Here is a 26,704-nt window from a genome sequence, read left to right on the forward strand (position 1 = left end):
TTTCGTTAGTATTTTTGCAGGATGTCGGAGGCTGTAAAGCACCATAAATAACCCGTATATCACTTGGGTTTTCATTGTAGCTAAAGGCTTTGACCTTGTGTTATGCTGCCCTTAAGTGGGCATTGTAAATGTCCAAAACATTAACAACACGAGGCAATGCACACCGGCAAAAAAAAAAAAAAGAAAGAAAGAAAGAAAAAAGAAAATGCATATGACAAAGTGTCTCTGTCTACAACAGGTTCACAATTAATCGTTCACGGTGCATTGAAATAAATGCAGGATTGGGCAAATGATAAGCATCCTCCTAGGAGGCAATTAACTGCACTGGTATTACATAATGACAGCCCACACTTTTCACCAACATCACCGGTCCATGCCTACAGGATTAGGTTGTTAAAAAAATATACATTAACGGGGGATGTGTGACAGTACATCCCCACCTTTTCATGTCAGGCAGTCACCTCCAAGAGAAACAGCGGGTCAGAAATGAAACACCTTGAAACTGTCAGGATGCTCTTCGCAAAGAGTGACAATTCTTGACAGGATCTTACCTTTGCTATTGTCCTCTTCCCTGTTCAGATACATGGCTGTTATTTCACTCCGAAGGCAAATACGATTGCGCTGTCTCAGTTATTGTGTTGGTACTCCTCTGGCGTGTATCGTGAACTCCGCTGATGTGGTTTGTAGTAGTAGCTGTTTGTTGTTTTGTTGCTCCTCAACAGCCTCTCCTCTCCTCCTAGTGGATAGGTAGGCTAACCAGTTTGAGACTCTCACTATCTCCCTCCCTCTTTCTCTCCGCCTGCCTCTCTCTCTCTCTCTCTCTCTCTCTCTCTCTCTCTCTCTCTCTCTCTCTCTCTCTCTCTCTCTCTCTAATAACCACCGGTTCACCGTGGCTCAGAGGACAAAATGGGGAAAAGTGACTTTTGCAGCTGTGTTAAGAAGTCTTCACCGCCTGTTTGATCTGCTGCCACCGCAGAGTCCTGATTCCATTTCTGCACTGATTTAGCACATTATAACATTGCTTTGCATGTGGTGAGGAGTGCAGTTAACAGCCCACCACACAGGGCTTGAACCCGGGTTACAAGGGTTAATTGGAAATCTCTTTAGTGTTGGAATAAGTATACAGATTATTTAATGAGGCAAAAGCAGAAATATCACAATGTATGAGTAGAAAGTCCTCAATTATGAGAAAAAGTCATGCATTCAAAATTATGCTTAGGTAAGTAGCCTATTAAAAGTACTCATTATGCAGAATGGGCCCTGTCAGAGTGTTCTTATATTAAATCTGCTGTATTTTTCTTATTTTAGTTTTTTATTTCCAACATGGCCCCCAGATGTTAAAATACATTCACAAAAAAATAAAGAAAAGAATCCAACAAAATACCCGGAAAACTGGTTTGTTATTAATGATGCACGGATGGAAAGTAACATTTTAATGTTGTACCTGTTCAATGTAAAGCTAATGTTTTTGCCTTGTGAACTGCGGGGTAGTTTAATCCCTAAAATATATTATATTTTATGAGCCGATCACATTTTGCATGTAAAATTGGGCTGAAACTATTAGTTGACAGTCAGCCAACAATTCTGATAATTAAGAAATCAATTATCAAGCAAAAATGCCAAAAACTGACTAGTTCCAGCTTCTTCAGTGTGATGAGGAGTGGGGTTTTTTCCTCTGATTTACATAATTATAAAATGAATACATTTGGGTTTTGGACTGTTGGTCAGATAAAACAAGATGTGTGAAGTAATACGGTGAAATAATAAGTGCAATATTTCCCTTTGAAATATTACAGTAAACATGAATTATAAAGTGACAAAAATGGAAATATTTGGAAACTATGATCTCTTAAACAATAATGACAAATTTGTTAATAAAGCAAACAACATACTGTGGTCTGAGCGACACGTTTTAATGGATCAGTTTGTACAATCTTATGAGAACTCTGCTTTAGTGTCAGCAAACACTGATATGAGGAAGAACCCATCTGGCCCTGTCACTTCAACTGTGCTCCACCTGCTGCATATCCATATCCCCCATCCCTTACACAAATGGTCGTCAGATGGTCTTGTATTCAGAACACTGTCCTGTGCGAGTTTATCGACCACATTATTAGGCACAGGCCAGAGATTAAGAGCACTGAAGGAGTAATTGACTGTGTCTTCTGCTGGTTTTTGATGCAAGGTGATGTGGGTGCTATGCAAACACCCTCCAAATTAGATGCAGAAATGAGATGTAGATTATTTTACCACTCAGTATTCAGGCTGTCTTACATCACATATAGGCAGCCCTGTAAGTGGAGAAGGAACAATTTGTCCATGACCTTGACTTAGTCCTAGAAAAAAATCCAGTCAGAAGGCAATTTTAAACAGTTTCTTTAATTATTTTTCCTTCTTGCACTTGGAACAAATTTCCAATTTGTGATGGAACTACTCATGACTTGAAGCTGGTAGACTACAACAGAGAATTATATAAAATAAATGGGATAAGTTATGACAGTTGACAGCTATTAAAACCACAGCACAAAGGCAGGCATCTCTGGATTGCCAGTTAGCAGAAATGGTTAAAATGGAAATAATGTAATATTTTTTTATTGTACTTCACAGCCCATCAGTAGCTCTCAGTGTGCCTGCGTAATAAATATGCTGGTTGTCCTTACAAGCCTGCAAACAGAAAGCTAATATTTCATTCAATCATGTGGTTCTGTGATATCACAGATTATTATTCAATAGGATGAGAGTAGAGCTGTACTGTAGATGCAAATTCTGTGAGCATTTGCAGTACAGCAACTAACAGTTTGCCTGCGTTTTGTCAACAGAGCTGGGAAGGTCATTTGCTCAGAGCATCCTGCAGTGATTTCCATTTGATTATATTTTGTTTTGCACTGCGCTCCATGCTATTTGTTTACTATTGAGAATCTTTTGCCATTTGTTAGGAGAATTCTCTGCAGACTAATTTGACCACAGCCTATTCCCAGATTTTCCCCTCCTGTGCTCCCAGCATCATTGTGCCTGTCACTGATGCATCTGTCTCCACTGGTATCTATAAATACCCCCTTCTCTCCCCTTCAAAAACCTGATTCCCATTGATTTAGTGACCTATATACACATCACCACTATCCCCTCCCTTCCTCCGGCTCCCTGCTCCTTCTATCGATGGTCCTTTGCTTTCTCCACCTCTTGATTTCCCCTTCCCTCCATCATTCTCTCCCTGTAAGCTCAACTTAGACTACCTTTTCCTCCACCTTCTCCCCTCCCCTTGCAAGAAAGCATGAAAGGCTAATAATAGTTCACGGTGGAAGCTTAAGTCATGACACATGAAAAGGATTTGAATGAGCATAAGAACAATCGCTGGTGCTCATTCCTATATTTCAAAGTCTTGTCATTGTAGTAAACTGAGCCTTTGGCTAATCTGTGTGTGTGCGCGCGTGTGTGCGTGTGTGTGTGTGTGTGTAAACACTGGAGTAGATAGTCTGATGAAAGGAGTCTCTAAAAGAGGCACAGAATTCAATACGAAATCTCACTCAGGCTGAAATAAGATCTAGATACAATAAGATCTGCATGCAACAGATATATAGTAAGACAACAGTGTCTATGTGAGTGTGTGTGCGTGCAGGGTTATATGAACCTGCTATGATGTAATTGTGCTGCAGGGAGCTGCAAAATAGCACCCTGGAAACTAATGCTATAAACAGTTATGTTGAAAACATAGTGAAGAGCTGGGGATTAATAATGAATAAACCCCTGTCACAGCATCAGTTCTGCTGATACGTGCAGGAATCATGTGAGATTTAAACACACAAACACGAGGTAACATCCTCAGGAAGACATATTTCCATGCTTGTGTCATGCAACTTATAAACATGTAAGAAGCACATTACTTATCAAGTGAGACAACAAATATCACAGGCAAAAAAAGGCACATCTGTTTGTAAACTGTATCACAGCTGCAAGAGACAGAAACTAGCATGACTGAGAATAAGATTGCTAGGCAGAGTGTGAGATTGGAGCACATGATTCACTGCCACACCACCCAAGCTTAGCATACACCTGTAGTATGTGCCACTGTTGACACTACTCCCACTCCCACCATGCAAAGACCGTAGCTCTACTGCGACCCCACACTGACACCTGGTGGCTCCACAAGGCAGCAAATCATCACACCACAACAGCCTCAGCTGTTCTTGTGCCCTGGGGAAGCACAATGTCATCCTCATACTCTTCAACACATCGCCCTGCTGTTTGGTTTTCACAGCACAATTACAGACAAAAACGGCAGTGTCAGTTCTTTTGTATTCTGTCACACGACCACTGGACCTTGAAAGCGGATACAGAGATGAGTGTAAAAAAAAAATAGAAGTGTAACTCTCAGCACAGACAACTACATCAGGCAATTTCAGGACAGTCAGTTTATTGAACAGCAAATTGTGACAGGGAATACAATATTTTATTTATTTTTTACATTGCATTGTAAACAATGTTTAGGACTACTGTGTCATTCACCACACATATTCACAAACACCCTCCATGTCACAGAGAGACACTTTGTAGATGGACAGGTTGGGTGGGGGTCCTTGTTTTTAAAGTGCTATAATGCACAGTTCCTCTTGGAGGAAGAGAACAGAGGCCATGAAGAGAGTTCAGACCCCAGAAGGCCTCCAAGGTCCCGGTTGCATTATTCATACATTGTGTGATGTTGTGTGATTGACAGATTGTGTTCAGTGTGTGTGGGGTTTTTTTCTATTTATTTTTTTTCTAGTGTCTTCCCGTGTGTGTGGTTTCTACTTATTGCATATCCGTGAGCTGGTTCATGAATTTTTCAGTGAATGTGTAAAGCACAAATCTTTAGATTAAAATGTAATAAACTCTTCACTATATTTATAATACATCTCATAATATCTAAGTTACATTCTTATATCTGATTCATTGAGAATATGTAGGCGATATACATTTTGTCACTAACTGCTGATGGGTAACATAGTGGACACCGTCACATGGGTCTCTTATAATGTCTCTGTTGTCTCAGCCCTGTGGATCAAGTTTTACAGACATAGATAAACTTTCTTCCAAGACTAAAAAGTTAATCTCAATCAAAATCTCCACTGAAATAAATCAGACTTTGATCCATGTCTGCAAAAGCAGACATAGTTTTCCAAGGACTTTGTCTGAGTATTTAAAGTGGGGCCATGCAGTCTCTTGTGCCTAATAATCCTTTGTGCTTTCTTTGATTGTATACACTCTTAGTCATACATTTGGTGTTCAGAACTCCTCTGCATTAACCTCTGCCCCGGCTGTGGATGCTGGACAGAGTGAACGGCAGAGGAGTGTGACAGAGAGAGGGAAAGAGGGGAGAGAGCATGGGTCTGACAATCAAAGAGGAAAAAATACCGCAGTGTCACACTAAGAACTACACACCAACTACATCACTACACAGTCAGACACACACACACACACACACACACATACGAAACCAAATGCACAAGGTCAGAGAAAATTCACAGCTGAGTAAAACAAAATGACTTGCACGACATTTTCAAGATCCAACCGAAAACAGATCACAAAAAAAAATCAAGGAGGGTTGGGGGAGGTTCAGAAATCATAACAATAATCTCAACAACACAAAAATAGGCATTATGATCACAATAACAGCATATTTGAGATGAACTGGCAACTGGAATGTCAAAAAAAAAAAACTACAACAATTATTCAGCTCACACAAGTAGGCAGGTCTTTTTGCCATTTTCTTGTGGCTCTGCTTGTCATTTGTCAACATGGCTGGAGGTGCCAAGCGATGTCTAGCAGTTTCCCTGTCCCTCGCTGACCTATGGCTTTCAGTTAAGACATTGATAATGCTGAGATTCACTAGCATGTAATTCAGTCGATACAGCCTTGGTCGTTAGTGCCGCCACTGTCATATTGCAGCTATGTCATTGAAAGAAGCACCATTCAAAAGACAGATGTTGAATTTACAGTCTGATGTCAGCAGGTCCCCACTGGCCTTGTCCAGAGTTAATTTCATTTCCAGAACTGTTCAAGTAGTGCCACAGGTCATTCACTTAAAACTAACTACATTTCTATCGTCATTATACGATCCTTCATTTGGTCCTTGTTAATAAAACAGTAGCAAACAGGACAATAAGCTGACCCACAGACTTAACCAATAGCTCAGGAGAAAGGGCACCTCCAAAACACCATCCTAGATGTACACTAGAGTTCCCCTTTGCATACAGTAAAAAAAAAACCTTCATCAATATGCTGCATAAGTTCAAATGATGCTTGTTGCATTAAAACATGTTCCTTCATTTGATATGTCCACCTCATAACATAAAATCACCACAATATGGATTGAGGGGGGAGCTGGAGAGGTAGGTGTGCAAATAAGCCATCATGTACAAAACCAACAATAAATCCTAAAACATAAAGTTCATATCATCTGCATATGTACAATATAGTTAAGGTGGACACTTTGACACAGAAAACAACACATACAAATATATAGTGCTATATCACCTATAGAAAGGAATATTGATAAATAGATCTCACTCCCACAAATGATAATACACTGAAAAGTTGCATTGCCTATCTACAGTGCAACAGTACAATTGACGAGCTGCTTGAACAGTGGGAGCGAGGAAGGAATGTGATTGGATAATACACACCAAAGTCACCTTGATCTCCGGCGAGATAAACCAATGGCAGGGATTCAGTGGTGTGATGCATAAACAAGACACAGACGGGGCTGCTTTCCCCAGCAGCTTAAAGCAAACAAAACCTCTAAAGCAAACAAGCAGAGATGTTTGGTAAAAACCATAAAACACTGAAAACACACCGGTTTGATTCTCTGATAAAGAAAGCTTTTTTTTTTCATTAGGTCTTTGGGTCCTGCCACTGAATTCAAGTTCGGAGAAAAGAATTTAAATTGAGTGTCAGCTCATCTGTAAACAGTAATAATTATGTCTGGATCTAAGGGGACATGACGACTTCAGCCTATGGCTCCACAATGGATGACTGTGCACATGAGGCCTCAGCAGGTGATATTTGACCATGTATCAGCAAAATTAGTGAATATCTGATCTATTAAGGTTACTTTCAGCTCATTTAGTGCTCACAGCTAATGCTTTCATCTGAATTCACAATGAATTACACAGAGGAAAGCTCCCGTGCTGTTCTCTGTGGACTGAAATTTTGAAGCTGCTACTTCTGGACACAGTCCAATCAGTGAAGTCCCAGCAGGTGTTTTCCAACATCCCTTAACGGTTAAATCCCTGGTTTGACATTACTGATTGAGATGTGACCTCAAGTACAACATGCTTGGCAGTTTCAACCCTCAGAAAAAGTACAGAAGCTGTTATTTTGTGATTCTGTGCCGAGGTTAAACAACGTGTACATGTAGCTTGGTAGTGCATAATGCCCAAATGTAGTACATTGTCTCTTCACCCTAGTGTGTGACCAGGATACAGAGATCTCTTTCACAGAGGCAAAACAGTCAAACCATTGTGGTAGCACTAAAAATCAGATGGAACCTGATCTACTTAAATAGCAAAGGCAATCAAAGTCTGCTTGGAGCTGAATGGCTGAGGTCATTACAACCACTTACAGAAAGGGATGTGGCTTCCAAGGAAAGATCACAGGGGGTGTGCTGTTATCACACAACACATTCCCTGGCTTTTTGTCTGAAACAGAGGCATATATTAAAAAGATATCTTTTTTTAAAGACATATATGGGCAATATCTTAAATTGCATTTTAGTAAATGTTGTACCAGAGCTAACGGTCTCAAATCTAAGTAAGGTATGTGCATTTAGTTTAGCTAGTTGGGGTTATAATTTTCAATAAATCACTATGGTCTTCTCATTTAGAGGCTAATGCTATTTGAAATAAAAGTACTGTAGGGCTTGCAGAACTGCAGCAACCAAGGGCAGTACATCTACTTTGAAAATTCAACAATCATATTCCAAAATGCATTAATATGTTGTAATTATAAAGAAATATTCCTTTAAAACTTCAAATGATATTTGTGGCTTCATTTTCCAGAGAGCTAGCTGAGCCTGCCTACTGGAATTTTGTGCGCCACCGTAGGCAGCTTGGCAAACAAAGGCTCTCTTCTAAACTGTTTCAACATTCAACACAACAAATTTGAAAACAAAACGAACTGATTGGTCATGCTTTGACCCATCCAAAACTTCTTTCAGAAAGAGATGAATCCTCACGCAGGTTGGTGTAATGCATTATGGGAGGGAAAGGCAGAAAGGAGGCGCTTCTTAGTTGTCTTTTTTAGGCAAGAAGCTGAGGATAAATTCACCCACACCCAGGAAGTAGACTACCTGGGCGATGCCAAACAGAGGTGCAATGACCAAGGCTCGACAGTAGGCTCCCTTCAGGAAGGCTGCTGGACCCTCATTACGCATGATTTTCCTAGACAGCAAATGAAAGCTTATTATATAATCTGAAAGATACAGCCAGCAGTAGTTATGTGTCAGTAGATGTGGTGGTGCACCATACACACAGCCTCACACATGGTGTAGCAGTAATGACATAATGAGGTCACCTGATACAGTCAGTCACTCCACTGTATGTGTCTTCTGTGCTCCCTCTGTTCAGGGACTGCAGTCGAGTCTTTATCACTGCAACACACAGAGCTCAGGTAAATATACAACATCAAGTATCAGTGCGTGCATGGCAATGTCCACGGTCTCACTGCTCACCATCAACAGGGTTGACGGCGACAGCCGCTGTGCTCCCCGCAACACAGCCTGATATAAACGACACATAGAACGGAGCAGGGCCTTCTCCTCCTTTTTTGCCCAGGTTATTCAGATTGGCAAAAAGGGGGAAATAGATGATGGAGAAGGGAACATCCCTACAAAAAGAAAAAAACACAAGACCGATGATCACAGGAAAGCTTCATTACATTTGGCTGTTAAAACCACTCCTGCATTACCAGATCTGTTTTACCTGAGCAATGTGGCACCAAGGCCTTTATACAGCCCAGCGATCCCCTTTTCCCTCAGTAAATCTCTTGTGAGCTGCATGGCTGTTGGGGACTTGGTCTCCACAGTACCTGCTGCCACTGTCTCTGGCATCAGCTTCCTCTGAGCAGCTAAAAGACACACAACATTAATAGCAGCAAATTCACAACTTAAAACACCTTGAAAACAATGTTAGTGGCAGACATTTTGAATTCATAACAGTAAGAAGACACTGTGATGAAGCAGCTGTTATCTCTCACATGGCCACTTGAGGCCGCTGTTTCTCCAATTTACCACATACACTTCATTCTTTGCTAAACCACCATCTGGATTTAATATCCTCTTACCGATTCGTCCAGCATCTTGGAGCTGGATTTTCAACATCTCCATAGGAGTTGTGACAATAACCTACAACAAAACAAAATAAACAACTCAGGTGCAGTGTCAACATATGCACACTGTGAACACATGAGCTGATTTTCCTACATGTGAATGCAAGTAATTTGAGTTTAGGGTTGATTAGTACTGAGTGTGTCAGACAAAATGTGCATCCAGTGTGAATGTACTGGCATTCATTAGCAAAATGTCAACTCTTGTTTTCCTTTGTAATCCACATAGTAGTACTGGTTAACTGGATTACGGGTGAGATGGCCATGTTCTCAGGCGCAATCTTAATCCTGGGTCTGCTACATTTAATCTAATCACATTCCTTGGGCTTGAAGCCTTTGCCCTCATTGACAACAGGCATTTCCCTCTGACTCACTCACTCGGTGCACATGGCCTTGCACTCTCACAATGTCTTATCTGATCACTCACATCTAGCTGCCAGTGTATCGCCTGCTAACAGGACCGCATTTCAGTGATTAGGAATCATTCATGAAAATGGAACATTACAGGTCACGCTCTGATCACAGATAACAGGGGACGCATGTTTCTGCAACCACCACCTCTTGTTTAAATGCAGACATGCCTAATTCTTGCCGGAGGCAGAGACAAATGAGGCAGTGGCCGAAGCCTAGTGGTTTCTACGTGAGCTGACACTGGCAGTGCTAAAGGCAGGAGTTCCAGATGGAGAACAGGAGGACGCAATCAAAGGAGCCTATCACTCACCTGGCATGTACCTGCCCCGCACCCAGCCAGCATCTCTTTGAACAGAGTGAGTTTTCTGAAAAAAAAAAAACAAAAAAGCCAGATCAGTATAAAAGCATGCATTTGACTAACAGTGTGAGAACCAGACAACTTTATTTCCACAGCCCTGAAAATGCCCTGAATTGTCACCACCTGTGCTAGTGATGCTAATCTTTGTCTTCTATATCAACATGTCAGGCACAAGGCCAGATTAATAATTCACAAGGTGAGTTGCTGGGCCAGACAAGTCAATCATTCATCAGCCTGCATGTTTGTCACCATAGAGATGGAGATAGAGGCCCCAGAAACCCGGCTTTATCTATGCAGACAGTGCTTAGTGCTTGATTTCATCAACACCAGATGATGGTTGCTAATGTTTTGACATGTGATACCACTTTGTGCTAATTTTACCCGGTAACGTGATTTCAGACAGAGCTTCTGCTGTCACACATACAAGTAATTCAGCATTTTTAAACCAGACAGTTAACAAAGCGTCGTGAAATTCTTGATGCCCCAGAGGAGATGACAGAAAGGTGGAGGATTAACTGGAGCCTTAGCGAGAATACAGACAGCTAATGTGTCAGGTTACATGTTAGTAAACACGCCAGTTAATCACAGTGTGAATGAGGGGAGTGGGTGTGTGTGTCAGTCAGCCTGTCAGCACTTTCATGCCTCACCCATCCTTGGAGAGGTGATGCCTGAAGAAGTCGTTGGCAGCCAATTTGATGGCTTTCTCTGGCGTGACTAGTGTTAAGTTCACCGCTGCTCCTGGGATGATAAAAAGGACAAAGACCAAGAGAGAACAAAGAAAAGAAAAAGAGGAGAGTGAATGAGGCGGACTTTGGTGGAAGTTTTTTTTTCAGATAATTGCATGTTTTAGTCAGACACAGATCCCTCCATTTGATGTCTGTAGCTGAAAGTAAGAATCTTATGCGACCGAACACTTCAGAGGACTCAAACATTAATCACAACTGTCACTTGTCAAAGTTATAGCTTACCTCGGTACATCCCAAAATACCCCTCTGACCGGATGGTCTTAATAAGGCAATCTGACCTGTAACACAAATACATGAGCTGGTATGTTTGTGAAACAACTGCCGACAGGATGTTCAAATAAATCTGATGATAAACTGGGTGGTACTGCGGATTAATTCTGACTACAGCCCAGCAGTGAATTAGAGACTGTTTATGTGTGAAAGTAAAATACAGAAATTTCATACATGCTGGTGTAAAGGCGAGATCCATTTTGCTGGTTTTGCAAGCGAGTCTTGGCCAGGTCAATAGGAAACACACAGGTCACTCCAATTAGGCCGGCGACCCCCCCATTGATCAATTTGGCAGGCAAACTAGACAGTGACCATAGAGAAGGAGACAAAAATATGAAAGCTCATTAGATGAAAACAAGGCCACAGTACTGTCTATTTGTTGCAAACCTTTGTGATTGTTCCACATTCAACCTTACCTGATCTGCTTGTCAGCCATTTATCTCAAGCCCCGGCTGGTCAAAGTGCCAATCTGTCTGTTAGCTGGTCACTCAGTGGTCGTCCTTGTCTTTTGTTGTTTGTTACCGTAGTGTGTTGCTGTCCAAGTGGCAGTATGTAGTCTGATTATGCTTTGTCCACTGGTCTCCTTGCAATTGTTGTTAGTTAAAGTTAGGGGATATCTGTAAAAAGAAATAGCAAAAGACCAGTTCACATTAGCCGCCCGGTTAGCTCAGTTGGTAGAGCATGAGGGTCATGGGTTTGAGCCCCACTCTGGATGACACTGTCTCCCATAGGCCCACCACCCGTGGGAGGTGCTGTAGGACTTCGGTGCATTGTGGATTGGGCAGCAGTCGCCCCTGCAACCTGGGCCTGGACTCAGATAAGCGGCAGATGATGACATGACATGACAGTTCACATTAAACACTCCTATGACATGACTTCCAACAAAACATTTCAAAAGTTAAAATGAAGCAACGTTGCTTTCACAAACATTACAACAGGCTTGCTTCATCAGATTGTTTGTCTTATTCACATTCAATGTCTAAACTGACTTACAATGAATGTATTCAAACCAAAAAAAGGAGTAAAAGCTAGAGGTCGTAAAAAAAAAAAACTGGAAATGCAACCCTTCCAAATAAACAGCTTAAAACATGCTGAGCAGTAACTGTCTGAAAAAATGATGTGACTAATTTTAGTGGTGAGTTCACACCACCATTGTGGAACCCACAAATTACCAAGACAATGGCTTAGCACTGACAGAAACTGAGAGCACGTTCATTGAAAAAATATAAACATGCTAGAGAGTGTGTGTGGGGAAAACTGAAGTTTTGCGAATGTAAGCTTGCCCAGTTATGGTTTGGGGCTGTGTGACAGTAAGAACTTTTAACTCTACCAGGTGAGCTGTGGACCAAACCAAATACAGGGCTCAGTTACAAGTGGCCGTGCAGGTCAGGGGTCAGGGGTATTTAATCAAACCATTACCCTAAAACCCAAAGAGATTCAGTTTATGATCACATAAGACAAAGAAAAGCAGCAAATCCTAAATTTGAGAAACTGAGGGAACGTTTGACTTTTTTCTTTGAAAAATCAATCATGAAAACAGTTGATATTAATCTGTTGTCAACTGACTAAATGAATCAGGCCTATGGTTGATCATCAAAAACTATGTATTTTACTTAATAACCCTAAATATGGACAACAGCAAAAGATACATAGCTATACATCACTATACATCACTATACATCCTATAGCCAACCCCAGTGTAGCATGATCACGCAGCACTGCTGACAGCTCCCTCAAAATAGAGCTTTATCCATCATTATAGAGGGATTACTCTCTGTTAAACAAATCTATCACCACTGGAACATCTGTGCCCTGTGCGTGTCCTTGAACATTCATGTTTTATGCCTGAGCTCTTTCGGTGTGAAACTGGAGCAATACGGGGGAAAATTCTTTTCTCTGTATGTTATAACGATAATTTAGAGCAAACAGATGATGTGGCTGAGATGCTCCCTATTTTTGGTACAGTACAGAATGCCCTCTGTGTGAAAAGATGCTTCCCATTTCCCCTTCCATTCTCTCCACCCCCTCCATCCACCAATCACAACCTGCCTCCGCGTGTGCAACCCGCCTCCTCCTCTCTCCTCCTCACCAGCCCTCCCCCATCATTTCCCTCAGTCACGAGTCACGACTCTCAAACACAGCCTTTCCGTCTCAGATCTTTGCTGACTTGTGGGTTTCTTTGTGAAGTGTAATATGCGTACACTTGTGTGACACAAATATCACTAATTTCCCAGGATCCATTTCAGAGAGACTGCACAGCGTGAGTGAATGTTTTTAGGTTTGTGATATCAGTATCTCGGCATGAATGCAGCTGTGGTCTGGCATGTTTATTTTGGATGGGGACCTGAGGCCATCGCTTGCTGCTCCAGAGGTGGAAGTTTAGGGTTCAGATCAGGTTAGCGAGCCACCCCTGTGGTTTCTGTTGGCTGGGTGTTCACCTCTGAGATCTTCACACTTCGCAACTCACTTTCATCGTTCATCTCTCTCTCCGCTGTTTCTCACACAGCTATTGGGCCACATTTTTTACTCTCCTGCAAGCTACTTTTGTTTCCCTATTTCCTATCACTGACTTCCTCATGAATATGCACAGAACATGTTGTTAACTCCACAGTCAGCACTCAGGTTTCTCTTTAAACCACAATTTACAGACAAGACTATATGTTCTGTTAGTGACAGGACTGAGAAGAAAATGTATGGGTTGTAAAGAGAGCCGCAGTCCAACATGAGTCACCAATCAAACTGACGCGTCCCTTTTTCTTTACCATGCCCGCGGCTTTACTCGTCCACTTCAATTCATCTACACCATATAACTGTGTCTACACGAGAATATTTATTTGGCCCTCAGGTCATAGCCTGGCTGCAATGTCTTGTCATGACAATTGGAGTCTGTATGGAAACAACTAGCCCCACTGTGCAGTGTCCGCAGCACAGTGGCATCAACCAAACCTCAAACAAATTCATTTTATTCTCACAGCAGAAGAAAAAAATTACAAACTGTCAGGAAACCACAGAGGAACTGGTCATTCTTCTCTCCAGACCCCACGTAACCACGTCAGTACATCACTTTAAAAATCATTTTCAGTGCAAAGTCAGTTTTTAATTCAATCACCACCTATTAAAAGAAGAGGCTTACTTCTGACCAGACATAGTTAACAAGACAAAACAATGGATTAAAAGTGACCCGGAAAACTTATTTCTCGAAGTAGCAGACCACAAGTGACTTTAAACATCTCACTCTCTCTCACACACACACACACACACGCACACACGCACGCACGCACGCGCATGCACATTTACACAGAGGTCATATTTTGAGTTTGTACCTCTAAAGCAGATAAGAACTGATGAGTAAACAATAGACAAGGCAATTGTGTAACTTGCCTGCTATGTAGAACCTTGAACTTAAAACTTAAACCAGCCATTGAAGGCACGTGATTAAAGCGCTAGTAGAGAGTCCAGACACCCACGGGCAGATAACAGCTGTGCTCTGACCCTTGTACATCATTTTAACTTAAACAATGATGAAACAAACCCTGCTTTACTGACAAGGATATATATGATTTATGAAAGAACCTTGTCAGTAAAGCAACGTGCAGTGCTACAAGTTAGGATTTTAAACTAAAAGATGTCATTTTATAGAAACTTTTTATATTAGTAAGTACAAGTTTATGGACCAATGTCTAAGGCTAAATACTTAATAGTACTGCATGTAATGATCTCCTCTAGGAGTCCATCCCACAATCCCATAAAGGTGGGGCAGAGGGTGTGGCAAGAATTACATACCATATATGAATGACACCACATGTAATATGTAGTGCAATAATATAATGATGAAATAATGTATTAAACAAAGGGATAATAGCCCTAAATATGGCAATTTTTCTCTCAAACCATACAAAACAAAACAGTATATTTGTTGGAGATGCATAAAAAAACTGACAATACTCAGTGCTATAAATAAGAGAAGTACTTATGTGTGCTAGTTATCAATTTCCACACATGATTATCATATGTAAAGCATACCTGCAGTTGGTTGCTTCGGCTAATCTGCTCTAAGGCACATCTCAATCACCCAAAAAAAAAAACAGTCTGCAGACAAATCCACCCCAGTTTCTTTACCATGTAAAGCACAATGCAAGATATACTCCTTTCATTCAAATCAGGTACTAAAACTTTTACCTTATCTATCGCAACTCCTTGGCTGCCTCTCTGTCCTTCGAGTGCCAAACAGAGTAAAGGTCTTGCTGACTAAATGACAGTGAGTCTGGTGGTTGATAGGGAGGACATGAGTGGCTATAGTGACAAAGCGCTGTGGTAGTCAGCACTCAACTCACGTGACTGTGGCTTGCCAGTTTAGAAATTAAAATCACACGGGCCCTTTACTCATTAGCTTACAGAAGAGGCTGTTGTTACCAGTCCATCTGTCTCACATGAAATGGGTCGATTAACACACTGTGGACAAATCAAAGGAGGATCTGAAGTCTATTTCTGCAATCCTCTATCAAAAGTCATGTATTTCTCTGAGCTACAAGAGCAGGCCAAATATAATATACTCAATCTGTCCACTGTTACTTTTCTTCTTGAACCATTATTTTTCTAGTTGAGTATTAATTTGTGGGTGTTATATGTGTCTACTGTAAGGCAACTATCGGCTAATATTATGTGATTTGCTTTCAGTTTGATATTGTCCTTGTGTGTATTTGTTGAATCAGTTTTTATTTTCTAAAAGGATTGGGCTTTAAATAGTTCTCTGCACTGGCAGCTGTATATCTCCTGTTCTTCACAAGTAACCCGACAGCTGCTATGGTGCTGCTATCATGCTTTTTTTTTTATAATAATGGTTTATAAGATGTGGTCTATATTTGGACATCTACAGCACTGCGGAAACAAGGGATGAAATTTGTGGTGTCACAGATAAATCTGATTACTATTCCCTCTTCCCTACAGCATCAGGATTATAAACCTAATACCTACTTATGAAAGCTCTCTCGCAATCTCCACTTACAACCAGTGGAGTGAGAGTTATGATCTGGACACAGCCAATGCATTTCCGCTACAGGTGCTCTACTCTGAGTTCACATTGCAGCCATTAAACCCACACAATTATGCATTGTTGTGATCACTGACTGGGTATAACAAGCAGGAAAACTGCCCCTTCTGTCCAGGGAGGTGGTGTAGAGTTTAGTTCCTCCACTGACACGACAGGTATCCCTGGTGGCCCAGTTTCTAAAGTCACCTGGGGCTTTTCTCTTGTATCTCATCTGTTTTGCCTCCATCTCAGCTTTCCTGCAGCCTTGATGGGGAAATAATAAAGCCACTGTAAGTGAACTTTCCCTAGAAAGGAAGCCAAATGTAGCATTAAGGTAGCATTAAAACGAGCCACTGAATAGCTTGATGTCTGTAACTTTCACACAGGAGCACAGCATCCAGTGTGGCTATTACATTTCCATTCTGTTCACATTTACCAGTGACATTTAGCGGTCCTTGCCTCTGGGATTTTAGCCATATGCCTGTGGTCCTGCATGCAGATTAAATAAATACTTAACACAAGGTTGTTGTTGTTGTCTTAAAGTAAAGCAATGTTTTCAAGCATTACAGCCAAAAAGGTACAACATATATCAACTGGAAAGCACAGGATGAGTCACCTTACACCCAAGAATGGCTCACCTCATCAATTATTTCAAGGCTGCAGGAATGCTTTATTAAACCTGCCTGGCCCCATCATAACCTATATACTACTACCACTACGCAAGTAACTGTGAAAAAAAAATTAAAAAGCATGCATTGGGGTATGTTTGCATGTTCATCTGATATCTTGCTCAGCAGTTATCAGTTTTCCTCATGTGGAATCTGAGACCTCAGCAGGGATGAGGGATGAGCGGGCGAGACATTGAGCAATAATGGTGATTTTATTCAAATGCTCCATTTTGAATCAGTTTGATCCTCTAGAAGCAGCAGTGTGTTAATGTTAAGCTAGAGTCCGCCTGTCAGATGTGAGCCTGTAGCTTCTCTTTTCTCTACCAATGGAAAAGGAGGTGTGGGTTTAGCCTCCACTACCAACATCCCACCCCACTGAGTGGAAGCCTTACTGGGGTTACTGCCCCGGTGGTAACACCGACAAGAAAGCATAATAAAAATTTACACTGAAGTCAAACTTGACATAACACGTCTGTCTGTAGCATAATAATGAATAACCGCCACATCTTTGTCTAACGGCTCGTCGATTTTATGGAGGAAAAAAACGTATGACAAGCGACATTAACGACCCAAGTGTAACGATTATTCACCGGTGATTTTTAACGTTAATGCCGACAACAGTCAGCATCGGGCCTCACAGTCACCGTTACATGTTTAACCCACCACATTATGATTTTCCACATAACGGGAAATGATCTGCTACCTCTCACAGCGAAGCGACAACCTCCCGTACGTTCACATCCCAGTCTCCGGTACTAGCTTATCTTTTCACGTTACCTTATCTCCATTTGTTTTTTGTTTGTTTTTTTTTCCAGTAGGAAATTTTAGCTAAATATGTCGCCCTCACGTTATTCCCTGGTAAGAATTTAACGGCTTCATGCCAATATACACGTTTTCTTAAGCTGACAGCGGCCACATACACAACAACATTTTCAACTGCAATCCCGTTATGTACATACCACATAGAGGCGTCTCCGTTATCCGTCCTGGTGTGGTCGCAGTGTGAAATCAAAGCATTTACGCTCTGGATCTTTGGCTGACAGACCGACCACAGCTAACCTACCGGTGTTACTAGCAGTTGAGTCCAGTGGAGGGAGGTAGAGGAGGTGGAAGTGAAAGCAGGCAAGCAGGGAGAGAGAGGGAGGGAGACAGGGAACGGGGGAGGGGGGGGGGGGGCGGCAGCCTGGCTGGCGATGGAGTAGAAAAAAAGGGGGTTTAAAGAAAGGAGTCCTCTAGTGGTATATAGTAGAAGTACACACACATTTTTTTTTACATGCAGTAAAGGTGTAGGGGTGGGGGGATGAGGGCCCGCGTCATCGTGACGATTCATCTCAACCCCCATGACCTTGAACATATAAATAGAAAAATGGCTATAGTTGAAATATTGGGGATGAAGGGGAGCATGCAGCAATAAATGTGTCTACAAAAAGAACAGTGAGTCACCGCAGGACTCGCAGCAAAAAAAAAAAAAAAAAGCTGACACATGCAGTATTTCTTTAAATCAGTTTTACTTCATAGACACATTATAGTCATACATAACTAAAATCTAATGTCCTGATAGGTCACAGAGTTTGTGCTGCAGCTAAAGTGGTTGCTCAGTGACCAAAGGCACACAGGGAAGAAATTTAATCAGCCATAAAAACAGCCTGCTCTTGCACTTTGAGTGTTTTTCATACATCTGAGACTGTCCCACAGCTTCCAGTGTTTGCTCTGCTTCTTAACTGTGTCCTGAACAGGTACGAGTGAATTATCTGAAGGCTATTTCTGCCAAGAAATGACAAAAAAAAAAAAAAAAAACAACAGGATAAGATAGGAATGGTGAAAAGAAAGATACTAATTTGTACTTTGAGATCTTTGCGCAGAGGTCTTTTATCTGTTCCTGAAAACTAAAGGGGGCAAAGTGTTTGCAGTCAGGGCCCCAAGGCTCTGGAACATTCTGCTTGAGGAAATCAGGTCAGCTGACTCAGTAAATTCTTTTCAGTCCCTTCTTAAGTCATACTTTTCTAGAAGAACCTTTCCTTATTTTACTTGAGTCTGAAATTTCTTTGAACTGCCTTTTAACTCCTTTAAAAATGTTTTGTTTTTTTTTTAAATTCTTGTACTTTTTTTTTTTACACTGAATTGTTTTGTTTTCACTATTATGGTTTTATACACCATGTTGTTTCTATTTCCTTTTTAAATCCAATGATTACATGGCTTGTCTGTTTTATTGTGCTGCCTTGTAAAGCACTTTGTGATTTTGAAAAGTGCTCTATAAATAAAATTATTATTATTGATAATTAATAATAACTCTGTTAGTGTAAGCAAATGAGTAATAAATAAGCCAGAATGATGAGATACTACGTCAGAACTATGAGATGAGACTAAGTCAAAATAATCATATATTAAGCTGGTATGGCAAAATTGTGTCATGGTATTTCATACTTCTGACTTAGCCTTGTATTTTTAGCAAGCATAACATTTCATCATTTTCTCCTGGCAGAAATAAGCTATCACAGTACTGTCTTGAATACTGAGACAGTTTTGAAAAAGTGGGGGAATAAACAGGCCATCATCTTCATGCAGTTCCGCCATTTTTCTTGATGCTCTGCAGCTTACATGAAAGGTGCTGTCAGCTGGTAGCTGACATGATTGTGAAAAAAAGAGAGTGTTTTTGTACTCCAGGACAGTTGTTTAGACAGCAGGATGAGATGATGGGGGTGCACTGTAAACAAACAGGTTACTCAAGTGTAAGTCAGCCATCTGCACCGAGCAAGGGCTCATCTACTGCTGTGTTTCAGCGAGGGAGGAGCTCTCTTCTTCCAGACCCACTCTCCTCAGTGACTCTGAGTACTTTCTCCTTCCTATACTGACTATGTCCTCAATCTCATCTGCAAGGTCTCTCCTGCCGCTCTCTACCATAGCTTCCACAAGCCTCGACACTGCCCCAGGTCCTGCATTTCTCTGTCCCCGGGCCCATTGGAACAGCATGTCCAGCACCAAGGCTCCCAGGTTGTCCCTGGCGGGGAGAACAGGACACACAAACAAAAAATTTTTACATAATGCATAATTTTTCCTCCACCTCCGGGATGCGTCATGAGAGGTTTTCTGAGCATGAGGAGAAGGGGGAGGGCCAGATGAGCACCAGTCTGTGTGTAATCTCCTGCAGTGTCCCAGATGGCTTAGTGATGGCTGACAGTGCAGATTAAAACAATCAGAAATTCTCTACCATTTCTCTCCCACTGCGAGCTTTCCTTCACGCACATAACATCTCACTCCATTTTGTTCCCTGACTGGCTTTGGCTGTGCAAACACACACATGTACACACTGATTATATCTCTCACTCACGTAGAGATCCTTTAAACAAAAAAAGCTACATATTTGATTTTCATTTTAAGCTACTCTAAGTATTCTTGGACATCTATATTTGTTTTTTTTTTCTACTGTAATTGAGCTCTACTTTCTATGGCTGAATTTGCAGTATTGCATTTTGACAGTGTGGTGACCAAGTCTTGGTTTAAAATGAATGTATCCACTGAACTGAATTTATATCTCAAAATCACAGGAGTCAATATGTAAAAATAATTACCATAAAAACTATCACAACCTGTGAATTACCATTAGTGTTGAGTTGAGCTCAGGAATTTTGAATGGATGCAATTTATCATTCCAACCTGTATTTGTACTGGATGCGTTCCAGCTCCTGGTAGCTTAAGCCAAGGTTGATGCCAATAACATGCCAGTCCTGTCCTATCTGAAGAGAGATGGACAGCAGGTTGGCTTCTGTCAGATAGCCGCTTTCAGGGTCACCCAGGTTGAGAGGAGGATACTGGAGCTCCTCCATGATGTAACTGTTGTCTGAGTTTAGAGCCTATGACACAAACAGAGAGGAGATAATTCAATTCCCTCAGGTTTTGATGTTAATTGTAGGCAGCAGCAAAAAATAGGTATCTAGTTTAGATGCTAAATAATCTTAATGCTAAATAATAATGTGAGTGGGAGGAACAGGAGAAATATATTTTTTATTTCTAACCAATATGCACATATTCTGAAATCAGCATATAATCCATTATTTTAAGACAAAATGCACAACTGTTTCATACCAATCCACATACTTTCCAAAAATACCAAAATATCTCTGGTATTTGTATGAAATGAGGAAAAAGGAGGAAAACATCTGTTACTTTCACTCACGGGAAGTCTTAGTGGTAAAGTTGCGAGCCACTGGCTGTCATTTCCTTTCCTCTTCTGCACCACTTCCTCTGGCAGATTGCTGGGAATCTCGCCTCTGTAAAAAGATACCTGTAACACAGTTACAAAGTGGATTGTCTGTGTGTTGTCCGAACAATACATAAAAACTGATTTGAAGGACAACTACATTTTGAAAGGGAAATGAACCAGGCAGCCATCGTGAACTAGTACATTTTACACTGAGTAACCACAAAAATAGAAATATCAATTAAAGACAACACATATTACCAAATAAATGCTACCTTACATAAAATGTTCAGCTTACATTGGTTTTATATGTGACCCATATTTTCTCCGTGTTTGTAACTTGATGTATCATTACGTTGAAATGGTGTTTCTAGTCTTTAGGTCTTCTACATATACGATATATATATGATATATATATCAAAAACACTAATGTAAATCAATTCAAAAACACCCCATAACACCTGAGATCACTTTTAAAATTTACAGTGGAGCTGAATCAACACATCCAGCAGGATTTCTATTTTGTTACAGTGGACAGGGTTTTCTCCTGTTCTGGTTACATAGTGTATAATATGCTCTACTGTATGTATATGGGTGATATGTACAGTCTGTTAGATATTGTTTGTTCAAATATGCTGTAGTTGAGGTCATGCTGTCCTTCCGTGGGTACCACTATGTCATCTGGATATAAGCAAGATACACAATGTGACTTTGATTATACATGTACAAAAAGAAAATATGTCAGAATACATTTTCTGCCACTGCACTTTCTTGTTTGCCGAATATGATGTCTGTCTTACTTGTCCCCTCACTGGCACCTTCTGACCCTGAGCCGGACAGATGTACACTTCCTTCAGATTCTTCAGGCTAGAGTAAAACACAAAGCACAGCCTTCCCTGCACACAGTCTGGTCTGTCTGGAGACAACAGGAAAATATCATCTCAGACTTCATACAAATGGTTGTTTCAGGACAATTATTGCACAACAGCAGATCATAAGACCTTGGAAGGAAAGGGAGCAGAGGAAAAAAAATGTTTATTTAAGATAGAGCCTCAAGAGGACTTCAGACCTGTGCTGATATCTAAGCCCCTCTCAAAGCCGGCAAAGAACTGCTCTCCTTCCAGAAGGTCACAGAGGTCTGAAGGCTGAGGTCCATCATACTGCTCCAACAAAGACTGTACTCTGCCTTCAACCTGGGCAGGAAGCATCACAATCGTTGTTTATGCAGAAATATTACAATGACACTCACACCCATGAAGAAATTAGTTGGACTCAAACAGCGTCATGGCTGAGACACCACATATCGAGACTGATACACAGACTGTCCTTGGTGCATAAGTATTTCTAATAAACTTCAGAGTTATTGCCCAGAGAGGAGAATTACCAACCTTGTTAGCTGGTAAACACTGCAGCAAAACTTGTGAAGGATCAGTTTTCCGCTGCAGGACAAAGAACTGGACTTTAAACTGTTTTAGTCTTTGATAGACCTTCCTGACCACCCCGCTAACACAGCGCTGAGTGGTGTACCACAGCCAGTACCTGTAAAGGTCGACACAAAGCTGTATTGATACACTGTAAATATATTAACCAAAACTACATCATGAGAATATATTACAGAAACTCACCAGGAGAAATGTGTAATGTAGAAAATGGCATACAAATGAGTGACATAGAGAGACACTTGTGATGTAATGTCAGTCCAGGTTTGGGCAGTGGGATCTCCATGGAGCAGGTGCAAACAGGTCATATCAACTGTATGTCCTGCAGAAGCACCAGACATTTTAATAAATGCTAATACATCCTGATGTAAACATGTATAAAAATGAAGATGGCATACTGTACCTGTGAGCCCAGATGGCAGAGGGATCTGAACTTTGACAGGCTGCAGGAAATGTATGTTGGGAGTCTGGGAGAGGCAGAGGAGAGGGCTGACTCTGGCCTGAGGATCACCACACAGTGCTTGTACCTCTAACGCAGACACCGGCAGCACCTACAGAAAGAGAAGTAACGTAACGCCTTCAAGACTGATGTGCTGTCAGTGCGATACCACCTCGCCACTGGCTGTAATACTACTGTACTCATGGCCCACCTGTAAAGTTATGGTGCGGGTCTGCATGGTGGAGTCTGGAGGGAAGTGCAGCTTGATTCCAGGGTCAGAGCTGGACACCAGCAGGGCTCCAGATGGTGTAACAGAGCAACTGTCCTTCACTGGACGAGACACTGCTATAAACCAGGAGAACTGGCTCACTGAGCAGCACGCCAGCTACAGGCACAACAGGTCATTTTTTTTTCATCACTGGTGTTACAATTTGCACACTACCAAGAAAAATGACATGGTGATTCGAACTGAAGTAATATTCCTTTGAAGTGGGAGATTTATGTTTTACCCTGGCTGGACGTCCTCCAGGGTGACTGCTATGACTCTCGCTTCCCCTCCTTAGATTAGTGGGCAGAGTGCTCCACGACTGTCCGTCAAACTTCCGCACAACCACCTCCCTTCTTTTTATTCGATGATATGGCACACACACTTCCACGGGCTGTAAGGATTTCAAAGTTGAGGTATATTTACATCATGCAAGTGCAGGAAAGAATGGAATCACATGAGGGAAGAAAAATAACCTATGACCCATAAAACAGAGATGCGCCATTCCAACCTACCAAGTCAGTTTTTAGAGCCACAACAATCTGAAGCCTCATGTTACCTCACATGAAAATGTTGGCAGAGAGTTCCAGTCAGGTACACAGATTTTAAATGCAAGAAAATAGACCACTAGTATCAGGCTGGTTTGTGGTATTGGCAGATAATCCAAGATGAATTAGAAATGGGATCAAAAGATCAAAACTTAGATCAGTGCATCCTGACTACAAAATGTTCAAGAAGTTATATCTTCACAATAGTGATTTGAGGGAAAATAAGTGGTTTAAGATGTGAATGGGAAAATTAAGTTAATGCACCTTAAGAAACGTGATTCCATGGGGGTGAAGTTCCAGAGGACGACTCAGTAGGATGTCATGCTCCTCCAGCCACACCCACTTCCTTTCTGGCCTTTTTTCAATCCACTCCAGTCTTGTGGTTCTCAACAGGCACCCTGGGGGGAACAGCAGCTCAGCCCCCCCTGGGAGAAACACATGACACCCAGCAGACGAAACAGAGAAACTAAGGAGCAAAAGGAGCATGGCATCATCTTAACCTGGTCAGAAACGCCTTAACGGACAATCTTATTAAAGAGAATGAGAAAATATCTCCATGCTAAGAGTGACACTGTACCTGTGCTGATTAAATCCAAGGTGCAACTCTGGAATTTCTGTTTCAGCTCGATCTGGTGAGAGAATAGAAATGTAGCTGAGACTATGTATAGTAGCAGCATGTAAAGACTATCTAATGACTATAAAGTCAAAATGATTTGAGCACTAATCAATTTGAAGCCCTTTTTCTCTGCTCACCAGGTGTAGGAGGGAGGGGGGGAGGGGTTGGGGGTTGTCCCAAAGGATTGTCACGCACATCTATTTTCAGCTGAGGCAGTTTGTTCAGACAACGTGGGATCAGGCGGAGGTCATTGCTGTAAATGACAAGCTCCCTGAGCAAAAGGAGAGAGCCTGGGCAACAGAGAAAATAGGTTTAGACATTTTTTATTGCTACATTTAAGATTTTCTCTCACTTAAAACAAAATGAGAACTCTAGTATATTACTGTAATGGTCTTCCCCAGACATACCCACTCATCCTAACACCCTTACCCATAGTCTCTGGTAGCTGTTTCAGTTTGTTGTGGGATAATTCCAGCTTAACAAGCCCCTCCAAAGAACCAATTTCATCAGGTAGATGCTGGAGGAGATTGTGTGAAACATCCAGTGTCTGTAGGGCTTTCAGCTGGCCCAGACTTGGGGGAAGAGAGACCAGCTCGTTCCCCATGAGGGAGAGGTAGGTGAGGGATGACAGCTGGCCTATATCAGGAGGCAAAGCTGAGAGGTGGTTGTGACAGAGAAGCAGGGAAGACAGCGCAGGAATACTGAGGAGGCAGGATGGCAAACAGGAGAGCTGGTTGAAGGAGAGATCCAGGTGCACCAGACGAGAAACGGAGGAAACGGTTGTGGGCAAAGTGGTGAGGAGGCCAGGCAGCGGGTCACCTTGCGAGTCATAAAAACAGTGTCCTTTAATTAGAAAGAAGAGTTAGTTAGAAGCAGAAATATTGGAGCAAAGCATGGAGAAAATAAAGAATGACTCATACTATTACATTTTAATACAGTATTTACTATAGCCACTTTTATGTGTGGAAAAATTTCCAAGGCTAAGAACAAAAAAAATTAATGAAACAATGTGAACTGAGCCATTTAATCATCCATACTAACAAGCAACTGGTAACATGTCAGATTAACTAGAAATATACCCCGAATAGCCAATGAGCGCAGCTCTGTCAGATGCGGTAGGACTTCCAGTGCACCATCCAGTCCTGCTTTATCTTCAGAGCCCAGTCTCAGGTATTGGAGGCCTCTTAGCTGCCCAGGGATGGACCCCCACAGAAGTGGCAATGCCGCTGCTCCTCCCTGGTACACATCCAGGGTCAGTCTTGTATCAGTCAACACAGCTGAGAGCTCCACAGAAGGAGGCAAAGGTGGAGTCAGAGACAGGACAGAAGATGATGAAGAAGAATTGATATAATGATGATTGGATGAGTATGAGGAGGAGGAGAGGCTTGATATGGAAGGACCACAGGTGTCCATTAGGCTGAAGGGAGACACAGAATGAGCAGCTGAGCTCTCATCCCTCTCTGGCTCCAAGACTTCTGCCTGGCCTTCAGACATGACACCACCTGAAGTCGTTGGTCCGGTCTTCCTCCAGTCTGTCATAACCCAACTGGTTGCTTGGTCTGCATCCTCTTCATCAGGAACTGCTCCTTCCTCGCTGCTTCTCTCCATCGCAGCTACTGTTTAAGACACTACACAGCTGGCTAACAGTTACATGCTAGTCCAATACTGTCCGGGGGGTTTTCACATGATGTGTCTGTAACGTTACTCATGACACGACGAGATACGTTCACTGTCATTAAAGCCAAATAGAGCTAAATGACTGCCGTAAAAAGCGGTAACTTACAATGACATGTTCGATGAGTGAAGTTGGTATAAGTTACAGTAGCTCTTAACTATTCGCAGCTATGCTATAGCTTCACAATTTATGTAAACGTTAGCTAAGAATTACATTTCTGGTGGCCTCTGTGGCTACGTTAGAAATGTATGTTGAGTTACTCATGTTGATTACAAGCTAATATAGTGTGTGTAATATTAGTCTCGAGGTTAAGCTGTGTCTCCATTTCGTACCTATACACACTCTATGCTCCGTACACTTCCTTGAGCCCGAATGTTTTTAAAGAAAAGCCTTTGCATCACAGTTGCTCGTTCGTTTTGCTCACTTCTTCGACGGCTTCACGACGGGCAGAGTCTAGTTACTAGTATTGGTATGAAAAAAAAAAAAAAAGAATCCCCGCCCGTCCGGTAATCATTGTGTTTAACACCGAACGCCTCCGTGCTGGCGCCGCCAAAGTTTCAATTCAGGGCGGGACAGTTGTTCTCAACGTGTGGCCTCGCTGTCAGTCCTTGCTCGGCCATCTGGTGGCGCTGTTTAGTCTGATGAATTATTTTGTTTTGAGTGTGTTTTTTAACTGCTTTAAAAC

The 26,704-nt window shown here is 41.8% G+C and overlaps 2 protein-coding genes across 3 annotated transcripts; both read right to left on the reverse strand.

The window, feature by feature from the left end:
- Nucleotides 1–4,394: 4,394 nt before the first annotated feature.
- Nucleotides 4,395–17,930, reverse strand: slc25a22a (solute carrier family 25 member 22a). 2 transcript variants are annotated; one of them, XM_041038373.1, is made up of 11 exons: nt 17,799–17,930; nt 11,559–11,759; nt 11,317–11,442; nt 11,095–11,150; nt 10,774–10,864; nt 10,079–10,133; nt 9,316–9,376; nt 8,955–9,099; nt 8,705–8,859; nt 8,548–8,623; nt 4,395–8,414 (listed from the first exon to the last, which is right to left on the reverse strand). In XM_041038373.1, exons 2-11 carry the CDS (start codon nt 11,576–11,578, stop codon nt 8,261–8,263), a joined length of 939 nt encoding a protein of 312 aa, XP_040894307.1. In that variant the 5' UTR covers nt 11,579–11,759; nt 17,799–17,930; the 3' UTR covers nt 4,395–8,260. The 2 variants fall into 2 exon arrangements, with proteins under 2 accessions (XP_040894307.1, XP_040894308.1); XM_041038374.1 differs by lacking the exon at nt 17,799–17,930 and adding an exon at nt 15,322–15,416.
- A 974-nt stretch (nt 17,931–18,904) lies between these two features.
- On the reverse strand, nt 18,905–26,455 carry pidd1 (p53-induced death domain protein 1). The gene is given in 16 exon segments (XM_041039242.1): nt 18,905–19,614; nt 19,617–19,837; nt 20,494–20,690; nt 21,014–21,121; nt 21,838–21,953; nt 22,107–22,230; nt 22,426–22,576; nt 22,663–22,798; nt 22,880–23,027; nt 23,127–23,300; nt 23,425–23,574; nt 23,993–24,194; nt 24,306–24,357; nt 24,482–24,634; nt 24,774–25,187; nt 25,424–26,455. Coding segments are annotated over 16 exon segments (2,916 nt in total). The 5' UTR covers nt 25,953–26,455; the 3' UTR covers nt 18,905–19,573.
- Between the last annotated feature and the right edge of the window lie 249 nt (nt 26,456–26,704).

The sequence above is a fragment of the Toxotes jaculatrix genome, chromosome 5 (genome assembly GCF_017976425.1).
Source record: "Toxotes jaculatrix isolate fToxJac2 chromosome 5, fToxJac2.pri, whole genome shotgun sequence".
Classification (NCBI taxonomy): Eukaryota; Metazoa; Chordata; class Actinopteri; family Toxotidae; genus Toxotes; species Toxotes jaculatrix.

Coding starts and splice junctions, on each gene's coding strand:
- slc25a22a (XM_041038373.1), bottom strand. CDS start 11,578: ATGGCTGACAAGCAGATCAG. Junction 11,443..11,558: donor ATGGCTGACAAGCAGATCAG/GTAAGGTTGAAT, acceptor GTCACTGTCTAG/TTTGCCTGCCAAATTGATCA. Junction 10,134..10,773: donor CATCACCTCTCCAAGGATGG/GTGAGGCATGAA, acceptor TTTTTTTTTCAG/AAAACTCACTCTGTTCAAAG.